The sequence below is a fragment of the Geotrypetes seraphini genome, chromosome 10, assembly GCF_902459505.1.
Source record: "Geotrypetes seraphini chromosome 10, aGeoSer1.1, whole genome shotgun sequence".
Taxonomy (NCBI): Eukaryota; Metazoa; Chordata; class Amphibia; order Gymnophiona; family Dermophiidae; genus Geotrypetes; species Geotrypetes seraphini.
The window spans coordinates 37,003,199-37,016,313 of record NC_047093.1 but is presented as its reverse complement, the minus strand read 5'-3'; the positions used below and the strand labels follow the sequence as shown (position 1 = coordinate 37,016,313).

At 43.8% G+C, this 13,115-nt stretch overlaps 1 protein-coding gene across 3 annotated transcripts in view; it reads right to left on the bottom strand.

The window, feature by feature from the left end:
• The window catches only part of HEXD (hexosaminidase D), a 37,869-nt gene that overhangs the window by 19,058 nt on the left and 5,696 nt on the right, over positions 1-13,115 (bottom strand). For all 3 annotated transcript variants that reach the window (XM_033961523.1, XM_033961521.1, XM_033961522.1), the window contains exons 3-6: positions 9,114-9,223; positions 2,636-2,723; positions 1,305-1,469; positions 101-284 (exon numbers count right to left, since the gene is read on the bottom strand). In XM_033961523.1, the coding sequence (XP_033817414.1) occupies positions 101-284; positions 1,305-1,469; positions 2,636-2,723; positions 9,114-9,223 (547 nt within the window). The remainder of the gene's footprint in view (positions 1-100; positions 285-1,304; positions 1,470-2,635; positions 2,724-9,113; positions 9,224-13,115) is intronic.

Sequence of the window (13,115 nt, the reverse complement as noted above, 5' to 3'; positions counted from 1 at the left end):
AGCAGCCCTTTTTATGCACACAGAGACAATCAAGATTTCTTCTGATAAGCCGTTAAGAGAAAAAGACATTTCTGCATTTAAAGTGTGTGAAATAAATTACCTATTAGAGTTTCAGCACCGATACTCCGAAGCATGTCGTCCCATGCCACAGGTGTCACAGACGGATAGGAGGTGATCACGTAAGTAGCAACAGCACACAAATGGGACAGGAAGAGATTTTCTACTGTGACTGTCTCTTGCTGCAGTTGCTGTTTGGACTCTTCTCCCTCCCCAAGGTAATACACCTAAAGCACCAAGGTCAACAGCTAAGTTCATTCTTAGGCTTTCTGAGATCTATCCCTCGATTCAGTAAAATACAGCTTCTCAGGGCAGCAACTTTGAGACTAATGGTGATCTGTCCCACTGTGCTCAAGTTAATTCATGACTATCTCAGTTTTTCCAGTGTGCATTGTTTGATCTGAATACCAGCAGTTGGGGGGATGACTAGCTTCTCTTCCAGGGCAAAATATTTGTTTTAGGCTTTAATGCATTCATGTCTCTCTTAATTCTGAACCTGGTTGCTTCTCTGATCTCATATTGTATTGTCATGACCACATGAATTTTTGGCTAAGACATCACAAAACCTTTCAATGAAAATCAGAAGTGTCCTCCAAGCTAGATTTAATCTAGCTGTTTGCCATGCCTACTATCATGATGGCTTATTGTTTAATTATGGGGTTCTTTATTAAAGCGTGCTAAATGCTGTGCTGCAAGGCACTTAATACACATTAATTCATTAGCACACCTTAATACGAAAGGACTACTATGTCATCTAATTAAATTGAATTCTGGTTTTCAAAACTGATCTAAATAAAACATTGTAATGCATGTAGTTATAGGACAAACTGGATGGACTGTTCAGGTCTTTATCTGCCATCATTTACTATGGTTTACTATGCTTTCTAAAGGCAAAAAAGGCAGAAAGGTCTGCACTGTACTGAATTTACAGTCTTCCAGAACCACTCCAGGATCAGCCAGGTATTCACTCATGACAAGGAAACCACTGTCCATTCCTGACTTTTCATATTATACCCTAGTGCACTGTGCTATTTCCAAATCCTGTTACTTTCATTTGGAAACAGCACTAAGGGTAGAATAATGCATCAAGGTAGCGGTGGGGGTATAAAAAAAAAAACCCCAAAAAACTGGGCCCGAGGTGGGGGGTATAAAAAAATCAAACTGGGCCTGATCTATGATTTCCTGACAGAAGTGACCTCGTTAGATCTCACTGACTTACTGCAATGATTCTGTAGGGAATTCCTTACCTCATCAGCTCCAATATGAAACCACCTTACACCAGGATGCAATGCTAGCACTTGGTCGATCATCATTTGGATCAGCTTCAGGGAGTCCTTTTTGTGTGGGTTGAGGCCATTAGGAAACATCTTTACTTCACGCAACTGAGAAAATGTCTCATGTTTCAGAACAAACTGTGGTAGAGATTACAAAGGAGAAATGCATATATTTTTCCCAGTTAAAAGATGAAATAGTACACACAACAAAGGACAAGATACATTCAGTATTAGTTAAAAAGTTTTTGCTATGATTTAAACTGGCCTTCCCACTAGTATTTGAAATCCAAGGAGCTACCCCATGATTGCTGGAGCAGTTTCTTAGATTACCTCATACCCAAAAGGATTTGATTGGTTTGGGCAGAGTGTGGAATGCCATTTGTGATGTCACAGGAAATACTAACCAGTTGGATATTTTTCTATGAGAGATAATCTGTGACACAGTTATAATCATGGTTGTTTGCAGGGAATGTGGGGAATTATATAGGAGAAATAAAATAGAAAGCATAATAGCTTAATTATAAAATATAGAACTAATGCAGGGTAAATACTTTTAAAAAAAAATAAACCCTGCACACTAAACAATGTATATAATTTCCCTGCAGTCTGGAAAATTGAAGGCACCTTCAGAGCAACGATTGAACTACCAAAGTCAGAATGGACTTGCAGCTACAGAAGACAAATGTCACAAACAGAGCATGACCAGAACAGAACTTAGGGCCAGATTCTATAAATGGCACAGACCGGCACCAACATTGCAGGTGCCACTTGGCACAGTTGTCAATCAAAAAAGGCACTGTTTATAGAATCATGCCTAGCAGCGCCTAAGTGGACTTGGGCATCGCTAGGCATCCTAGACATAGGCGCCGCTCCATTAGGCCAGCTTTTCACTTGCCTAATTTGGCGATGCTCGACAACGCTTAAGTCAACCATGCCTATTCTCCGCCCCTAACCACGCCTGTGTCATTAGGTGTGGGAGGGCGCTTCCACTTAGGCGTTGCTAGGTGTCCTTAACAGTTCGGCGTAGAACTCTTAAATTGTTTAATTTTCTTTTTTTGATTAGCTGCTGGCTTTCAAGCCAATTACCACACTGATAGGCCAATTAAAAAATAAAAAATGAGGTGCTGATCCCGAACTTAGGCGTTGCTAGGCAACTGTAATTAGGGCGCCTAGCAGCATCTAATATAGGCACCATTTAGAGAATATGGCCATTAGGGAATAACCCTTTAACTTCAATATTATCAGCCTCTCTGCCGGGCTCTTCCATAACAGAAAAGAGTTAGCCTCATGTCATATAGACGTACCTCCATGTGTCCAAAGGTCTGAACCAGAGGAATAACTTCTAAATGATGTAGTTTTGCCAGGTTCAAAATCTCTTTAATTTCAGATGGACTGCATCAAAAAGACAAAAATGTAATTAAATATCACTTCTGTGTGGCCTGAAAATATAACAAGAAATAGAGCAGAACATGGTGGAACAACATGGTGAAATAATGTGATTTTCCCAATGCCTCTTGTCGGTGCTGAGTTGACACAATATTAGCGATTCTAGATTTATTCTTCTCATTAAAGCACTGAAATATTGATAGAAGTTAAATCTCTTTTCCCATTTACATTCACAGATATGATATCCAGCCTACTCACATTATCTTTGTTGAGTGCACTACAGGTTGCTTAAAATTCAGTGGTAAGGACTCTTTTTCATTTGGGAAGGACTGAGCTTGTAACAGAATATTATGTAAAGCTATATACTTTAGACTACTTGTGATGGTTTATTTGTCTATGCACGGTTTGGCTCCTGCAAGTTTGGTGGGTATTATTCAGGCTTATGTCCCTCTACCCAAGTTACATTCTGTCCATCATGGTGACTTGTTTATGCCATCAGTAAGGGAATTGAGACTGAATACCTCACATGTAAGCATGTTTTCTTGCATGGCCCCAGGAATGGAATCGGTTACCTCTGTACATTTGAAAGCAGAGTAATTTTGATGTTTTTAAGAAGTTACTGAAGAGACACCTATTCTGTAAAATGAAATATGGGCATTAAGACATCTGTGATAGTGTAAGCACTGGTCATTGTTAGTTTGTGTTTTTTATATGTACCGTATTTTTCGCTCCATAAGACATACTTTTTTCCCCCAAAAAATTAGGCAGAAATAAGGGTGCGTCTTATGAAGCGAATATACAAAAAACCCAAAAACCTCAAACCCTGGCGGTACCTTTAAATTTTGGAGGTTAGTGGATGGCTGCCTGCTGCTTGTTGGGGCCCGTGGTGCACAAGGGAGCTAATGCCTGGGCCTGGACACTTCCCTAATTGGGCCGGTCGCTGGTGCTTCGTAGGGCTGCTGCCTGCTGATTACAGGCACGTCAGAGCCAGCAGTGCACAAGCGCGCTGCTGCATGAGCAGACGCCACTTCTGAATGGCTGCCTCAGTAGAACTGTGTGAGCATTGGAACCCATTACATCTGACTTGGTGGGGGAGAGTCCAAACATAGTAACATAGTAACATGGTAGATGACGGCAGATAAAGACCCAAATGGTCCATCCAGTCTGCCCAACCTGATTCAATTTAAATTTTTAATTTTTTTCTTCTTAGCTATTTTTGGGCAAGAATCCAAAGCTTTACCCAGTACTGTGCTTGGGTTCCAACTGCCGAAATCTCTGTTAAGACTTACTCCAACCCATCTACACCCTCCCAGCCATTGAAACCCTCCCTAGCCCATCCTCCACCAAACGGCCATACACAGACACAGACCGTGCAAGTCTGCCCAGTACTGGCCTAGTTCAATATTTAATATTATTTTCTGATTCTAAATCTTCTGTGTTCATCCCACGCTTCTTTGAACTCAGTCACAGTTTTACTCTCCACCACCTCTCTCGGGAGCGCATTCCAGGCATCCACCACCCTCTCCATAAAGTAGAATTTCCTAACATTGCCCCTGAATCTACCACCCCTCAACCTCAAATTATGTCCTCTGGTTTTACCATTTTCCTTTCTCTGGAAAAGATTTTGTTCTACGTTAATACCCTTCAAGTATTTGAACGTCTGAATCATATCTCCCCTGTCTCTCCTTTCCTCTAAGGTATACATATTCAGGGTTTCCAGTCTCTCCTCATACGTCTTCTGGCGCAAGCCTCCTATCATTTTCGTCGCCCTCCTCTTGACCGCCTCAAGTCTTCCTACGTCCTTCGCCAGATACAATCTCCAAAACTGAACACAATACTCCAAGTGGGCCTTACCAATGACCTGTACAGGGGCATCAACACCTTCTTCCTTCTATTGACTACGCCTCTTTTTATACAGCCCAGTATCCTTCTGGCAGCAGCCACTGCCTTGTCACACTGTATTTTCGCCTTTAGATCTTCGGACACTATCATCCCAAGGTCCCTCTCCCCGTCCGTGCATATCAGCTTCTCTCCTCCCAGCATATACGGTTCCTTCCTATTATTAATCCCCAAATGCATTACCGTATTTTCACGCATATAACGTGCGCGTTATACGTGTTTTTACAAACCGTGCATAACCTTGCGCGGTATATGCGTGAGCGCGTTGTACAAATTTTTTTTTACATAGTTCCCCCCCCCCCCCCGACGTCCGATTCACCCTCACCGCAGGACCGCTCGCACCCCCACCCCGAAGGACCGCTCGCACGCACTCCCACCCGCACCCCCACCCTGAAGGACCGCTCGCACGCCTACAGCCTCCCGACCCCCCCATCATGTAAAAGCTCCTACCGGTGTCCTGCTGCTTCCTCTTGGCGGTCCCGACACCCGACAAGATCGGGGCAAGAGGGAGCTCAAGCCCTCTTGCCCCCCCCGACTCCCTGACACGATCGGGGCAAAAGGGAGCCCAAGCCCTCTTGCCCCGCCGAGTCCCCAACTCCCCGACAATATCGGGCCAGGAGGGAGTCCAAGTCCTCCTGGCCCTGGCAACCCCCCCATTAGTTGTTCGGGCCAGGAGGGAGCCCAAACCCTCCTGGCCACGGCGACCCCCTACCCCCACCCCGCACTACATTACGGGCAGGAGGGATCCCAGGCCTTCCTGCCCTCAACGCAAACCCCCCTCCCCCCAACGACCGCCCCCCCCCAAGAACCTCCGACCGCCCCCCCAGCCGACCCGCGACCCTCCTGGCCGACCCCCACGACACCCCCACCCCCCTTCCCCGTACCTTTGTGTAGTTGGCCGGACAGACGAGAGTCAAACTCGCCTGTCCGGCAGGCAGCCAACGACGGAATGAGGCCGGATTGGCCCATCCGTCACAAAGCTCCGCCTACTGGTGGGGCCTAAGGCGCTTGGACCTATCAGAATAGGCCCGGGAGCCTTAAGTCCCACCTGGGGGCGGGGCCTGAGGCACATGGGCCCAACCCGACCATGTGCCCCAGGCCCCGCCTCCAGGAGGGACCTAAGGCTCCCGGGCCTATTCTGATTGGCCTAGGCGCCTTAGGCCCCACCAGTAGGCGGAGCTTTGGGACGGATGGGCCAATCCGGCCTCATTCCGTCATTGGCTGCCTGCCGGACAGGCGGGTTTGGCTCCCGTCTGTCTGGCCAACTACACAAAGGTACGGGGAAGGGGGATGGGGGTGTCGTGGGGGTCAGCCAGGGGGGTCGCGGGTCGGCTGGGGGGGCGGTCGGAGGTTCTTGGGGGGGCGGTCATTGGGGGGAGGGGGGGTTTGTGTCAAGGGCAGGAGGGCCTGGGATCCCTCCTGCCCATAATGTAGTGCGGAGTGGGGGTAGGGGGTCGCCGTGGCCAGGAGGGTTTGGGCTCCCTCCTGGCCCGAACAACTAGCGGGGGGGGTCGCCAGGGCCAGGAGGATTTGGCCTCCCTCCTGGCCCGATATTGTCGGGGAGTTGGGGAGTCGGCGGGGCAAGAGGGCTTGGGCTCCCTTTTGCCCCGATCGTATCGGAGAGTCGGGGGGGCAAGAGGGCTTGAGCTCCCTCTTGCACCGATCGTGTCGGGGGTGCCGCGGTTGGCTGGGGCAAGAGGGCTTGAGCTCCCTCTTACCCCGATCGTGTCGGGAAGTCGGGACCGCCAAGAGGAAGCAGCAGGACACCGGTAGGAGCTTCTACGTGATGGGGGGGGGTCAGGAGGCTGTGGGGGTGCGAGCGGTCCTTCAGGGTGGGGGTGCGGGTGCGAGTACGTGCGAGCGGTCCTTCGGGGTGGGGGTGCGGGTGCGTGCGAGCGGTCCTTCGGGGTGGGGATGCGATCGGTCCTGCGGCGGGGGGGGGGTGAATCGGACGTCGGGGGAGGGGGGGATCAGGCTTTCAGAGTGGGGACAGGACTTCAAGGGGGAGAGGAGAGTCGGGGCGGGCGAAAGGAGAGTCGGGGTGGCCAGAGGAAAGTCGGGGCGGGCGAAAGGAGAGTTGGGCGGCGACGGGAGAGTCGGGCAGCATGCGCGGTATACGGGTGTGAGCGGTATATAAAAATTTCTGTACATAAATTTGTGTTTTTCGCGCGCTATACCCGTGTGCACGTTTTACACGGGTGCGCGTTATCTACGTGAAAATACGGTACTCTGCATTTCTTTGCATTGAATTTTAGTTGCCAGGCATTAGACCATTCCTTTAACTTTTGCAGATCCTTTTTCATATTTTCCACTCCCTCTTCGGTGTCTACTGTTACAAATCTTGGTATCATTTGCAAAAAGGCACACTTTTCCTTCTAACCCTTCAGCAATGTCACTCACAAACATATTGAACAGGATTGGCCCCAGCACCGAACCCTGAGGGACTACTCACCTTTCCTTCCTTCGAGCGACTTCCATTAACCAATACCCTCTGGCGTCTGTCCGACAGCCAGTTTCTGACCCAGCTCACCACTTTGGGTCCTAATTTCAGCCCTTCAAGTTTGTTCAACAGCCTCCTATGAGGAACTGTATTAAAGGCTTTGCTGAAATCCAAGTAAATTACATCTAGCATATGTCCTCGATCCAGCTCTTTGGTCACCCAATCAAAAAATTCAATCAGGTTCGTTTGGCAGTTAAGATGATGATTCTGCCTGTGGTTTGTTATCAAATGGGAATGTTACCGTTGTTTTTTCAGGGGTCCTTTTATAAGAAATTAAATAGTATTCTGACAAAATTTATTTGGCTGGGGAAAGCAGCAAGAATTACCATAGTATCTAATCTAATCTAATCTAATCTAAACCTTAAGTTTATATACCGCATCATCTCCATGAGAATGGAGCTCGACACGGTTTACAAGAACTTAAAATAGTGGGTAGAGAAGAAGAAAGAACTTATGTGTAGAAGGGGGGAGAGAAAGGGGGGAAGGATAGAGCTACAATTTGCTGAAAAGCCAGGTTTTCAGTTGTTTGCGGAATAAGTATCTCTACAAAAACCAATTGCGGAGGGTGGGGTAAATTTTCCCAACTTTTATAGGTACCATCAAGCCTATATTATGTGTCAGGGTATGTACTGGATCCTCCCTGAGCTCATGGAAACTCTCTCAGACTGGTTATGGTTGGAATGGCAACTCATGTCACCATTGAGGTTGAATCATGTGTTGAGTATTAAGATGCCTAGATTATATAAGGATATAGAATCCTAGTAGACACATGGAAAACCTTAAAATATGTGAATAATTTAACACCTATTTTGGTTCATAAATCAACTCATCAGACCCTATGGCTGAACTCCAAGATTAAAATTGGCGGATTTAAGGTCATCTGGAAGTATTGGATGAAGGCGGGTATACGTACTTTGGATGATGTTATTTCAGATGGTAAGCTGCTTGATTTTTCACAGTTGCAACACAAATTTGGTCTTAATAAATCACAAAATTATAGATGGTTGCAGTTGAAGCAGACCATTCAGGTTAGGTTCCCTGAATGGAAAAATCTCAGTAGTTTGCCACTCTTATGCTTTCAGGTGGATTTCTTGGGACATCAGACCGCTCAGTGGTATAAATTAATATCTGGATTTTTAAATAAGAAACCAAAAACTGGTCTTCGGGACATTTGGAGCATTGAGATCAAGCATCAAATTACTGCATCTCAATGGCCACGTATTTGGGCTTGGAGGATGAGATGTACAGTGTCTGCATCTATGAGACAAACTTGTTTTTTTCTGTTACATAGAGTATTTTGGACCCCTGTTCGTTTACAGAAGTTAGATAGCTCTAAATCTAATAGATGCTGGCACTGTCATCTTGAAGCTGGGACATTATATCATTTTATTGTCCATTAATACTTGCTTTTTGGAAATCAATATGGGGTCAAATAAATAATTTGTTAGATAATCCGGTGGCATTATCCTAGGACACCGTATTGATTGGCATGTCAATGAGGGCAAAAAGCCAAATATCCTCTAATAACAATAAGCTTCTACTCATTATGACATTATTTCAGGATTTCCCCAATGACTATGCATGAGTTTCAAGTTTATTAGGATTTTATATACCGCCTATCAAGGTTATCTATGCGGTTTTTACAATCAGGTACTCAAGTATTTTTCCCTCTCTGTCCCGGTGGGCTCACAATCTATCCAACGTACCTGGAGCTACGGAGGATTAAGTGACTTGCCCAGGGTCACAAGGAGCAGCGCAGGGTTTGAACCCACAACCCCAGGGTGCTGAGGCTGTAGATCCAACCACTGCGCCACACACTCTATTTGCAGGCACTGCTTCAATGCATAGTCATTGGGGGAAATCCTGAAAACCCGACTGGATTCTGGCCCCCGAGGACCAGAGTTGCCCACCCCTGGTATAGATACTCTCATTACTACTCCTCATCCCCAGTGAACACTCAACTATGGGTGCCCAGCATATACATTCTATAGCAATACCTGTAAGCGTACTGGGCTCTCAGCGCCTTGAGTTTCCCTTCATAAGGGAACATATCTTCATATTCAATGAGAAGACCATTAGCACCAAGGGAACGAAATAAAGGAAAGACCTGTGAAAAAAAGACAAATTAGTTAGGGGACATTGTCTAAATTCTTTAATTAACTTCATCATATGTTTAATAATAGCATCTGCTGTGAAAAACACAGTTTTGTTCAGTCTAAACAAGCTAGGAAGATATGACCTTGGATTCATAAGACATATTGCAATATAACTTCACATAGCAGCTGTGTATGGGGATAAGGAGCAAGAATGAAGGCACAAATTCTCATCGGAGTGATTGTAGACATTCGTTCAATCTGAAAAGTGACGATCCACTAGCAAATAATCTGTTTATTTGGTTTTAGCTCATGCCTTTTTGAGTAATAAAGTAACTTCCTAAGATCACAAGAAGCAGTAGTGGGATTTGAACCTGATTTTTCTAGTTCTCAGCCAACTATTCTAACAACTAGGCCATTCCTCTACTTAAGATTATGGAGTTGAAATACAGTTGTTTTTGCTTTCAGAATTACTAGAGCAGAGTTCACAGCCTATGGGGAGAGAAAGCTCCCAGCAGCAGCACGGTAGTGATATCTAGAGGTCTTCTAGACTTGGGGGTGTATTAGAGTCAAGAGCACCTGGGTATTATCCTAGACTCATCACTCACATTGTCATGAAAAGATAAATTATTTGGTAAAAAAGTGTTTTTTTAGTCTACATATGTTAAGGAAAGTTAGATCATTACTTCATCAAGACCATTTTTCAGTGCTGGTACAGTCTATTGTACCTGCCCAGTTGGATTATTGTAATTCTGTATATATAGGTATCAAACAGGGTAGTTTAAGAAAACTTCAGTTAATACAGAATACGGCAGCTAAACTCATCTTGTCTTTCCTCTGTTGAGAAAGCTTCATTGGCTCCCAATCCATTTTAGGATCCAGTTTAAATGCGCCTGTGCCATTTTTAAGCTTCTCTATGGAATATTTGGCCCTTTGGTCCCTTTATACTAGAATACCCTTAGATCTTGCCATTTGAGGAACAGACAGAGATATAAACTACTGTTCCCTTCTTTCAAAGGAATTAAATCAGCTGGGAAACTTAGTCAATCTTTCGCTTATAAACTGGTAGAAATGGGATTCCTGACTGTCAGATTGATAGGTCAGTTACAACAATTTTGTAAAGTCCTAAAAACTTTATTATTTACACAATAGTTGAACAGTTTACCTAAAGATTCAGCGAATTGATTGCTCTATAACACTTATTTTTCTCATTTGCTCTTATTCGTTTTCTTGCTGGTCTTTAATTACTTGTAAACTGGGTCAAGCTCTGTTGGGAGATGACCCAGTATATAAATCGAAGACTGGATTAGATTAGATTAGCAGCACAGTAGTGATATCTAGAGGTCTAGACTTGGGGGTGTATGGTGTATTAGATTCAAGAGCACCTGGTTAAGTACTGAAGCGTGGATGCCATAGTGAAAGCCTAATTTAATGTCAAGATTGAATATGCCATGATAAGATGTCCAATAAAATAATAATAGAATGAACAGTATAGGAATTTAATGATATTTCGATGGCATAAATATCTTGCTGATACAAAATTGGAGATTAAAGTGCCTGTTTGGATTGTTTTTGGATACACATTCAAAATACATATACTTTTAAGAAAAATAAGAAAAAGTTGAGCAAGGATGTAAAACAGCCCACAGTATCATCCAGTGCAGTTTTTTTTTTTAAGCTGTAACATGGTAGGGATATTTTTAATGAGCTCAACCTTCATAATAATTTTTCATATAAAAACCAAACATAGTATAAATTTATAAAATAATATAAAAGCGAAGGAAAACATAAGATCGCCATAAGCTCTTGTGTTGATGCAATCAATAAGAACCACTGTGGGTAACAACATGAAGGCTTCTTAATATAAAGTACTGAAACAAGTACAGTAGATTGCAAGTTATTTATTTGGATCTAGTAGTTAAGCACAAAAAAACTTTTACTGGAAGAATAAAATAAATATCAGTATTTCCCACTGCTGCGTTACAAAAGATGTGAAGTTAAGCTAACAGTTGCCATTTGTCTTTGATGACTAGAAGGAGCCCATGCTTTCTTCTGCCCAAATGGAGTTCTTCCTCCTGAAGAAGCAAGAATGAAACATGATCGGTGTTGAGGAAGAGCGTTTTGGTCATTGCAGAGGGGAAATTTTTTGAGACTGTTTTGAACAGACTTATTTTCTGTTTTGCACGTTGGACACTGGATATTGGACAGTAGAATTCACTATATGGATTTTTTCACTTATTTGGGACTACTGCAGTGGCACACTACATTGAACAATAATTGTAACCTCCCAGCGAGAAGAAATGAGTTTTCATTATTTCACCTTGAAACATTTATAACAGTTACAATTATGAAAGTAGGGAGGGTGCGATGACGCTGTTTATTCATTACCGTTGTTGGTAAGAAGTGGTGTTAATTTACTGAGCACTATCATCATTATTATAAATATTTTTGTAATATTAGTAGTTAAGCAACAAATTTTTCACTCCATAAGATGCACCTGACAATAAGACGCACCCTAGATTTAGAGGAGAAAATCAAGAAAAAAACCCATTCTGAACCAAATTCTCTCTGCCAGGCTCTGCACCCAACCCAGGCTCTGCATCCTGCTCCTCTCCCTGCCAGGCTCTGTACCCTGTCTCCCCTCTTGTGGTAGGCCGGGACAGGGCAGGCGGGGACAGGTCACAGGGTAGTGCCTAATGGCTGGCAGGCAGGTAGAGACAGGGCAGGCAGGGAAGTCAAGAAGGTGGGTTCTAGCAGTTTGGAAAGAGATCTAATTATTCTTAGATGGTGAAAGCAGCACTTAGCCACCGTACTAATGTGGATATGGTAAGAAAATTTGCTGTCAAAGGTGACGCCAAGCAATTTTAGTAAAGTTACAATTTTGAAGGGCAGAATATTTTAAATTTGAGAGGGGCCTGTATAGATAATCCTTCTCTGATTGGAAAGATCATTACTTTAGACTTGTTAATGTTGAGTGACAGCAAGTTTGAATCTAATCACAATTTAATTTTATCCAATTTTTGATTAATGGCCATGGTTGTTTAAGTCAATGGGATGAATTAACTGAACATCATCAACGTAAGCAAACACCGTGAAACCAATAGACTGACCTAATGTAAAAATGGCGCCATGAAAATATTGAAGAGTAGGAGTGATAAGATTGAGTCCTGTGGAATACTGTTCCTAAAGTATCTAGACAACTGATCCTCTCTTCTCTCTCTCCTCTATAGCGATTAACTTGTTCTATTGATCACTCTCTCCTCAAAAATGGATTTCCTGTCCTATTAACCCTCTTTCTTCCTCCCCTCTTAAAGTCAATCAATTTGTACCTTTGCTTAATCTTTGTAAACCGCATAGAACTTCACGGTATTGCGGTATATAAGCTGTTGTTATTATTATTATTATTACCATGTTCATTGTTAAAGGACTCAGAAGATGCTGTGTTGAAAATTACTGTAGATGAATGGTCTGAAAAATAGGATGAGAACCAGTCCAAGACTTGGTCTGTAATACCAATTTCTTGAAGACGAGACACGAGAAGCTTATGATCAACATGTCAAAAACTGAGGAGAGATCCAGAGAGATAAGTAAGACTGACTGGTGGTGATCAAGAATTTTTGTGGTTAGGCCAATGAGAGAAAGCTCAGTAGAATGGTGTTGGCGAAATCCTGTTCAATTTGGGTGTAGAACGTTGGTCTTTTCAATGAAATCGGTAATTTGGCGGAAGACGATTTTTTCAGTGAGCTTTGCTAAGAAGGGAATGTTTGCTATGTGCTGATAGTTTGAAATGTCTTGAGCACTGGTTTTGTGGTCTTTGACTATTGGGTAAATGATTGATTTTTTTCCATACTTAGAGCAAGGTTCCAGATGCTAAGCTTGTCCTAACCAAGTCTAGAATTCTGGGTC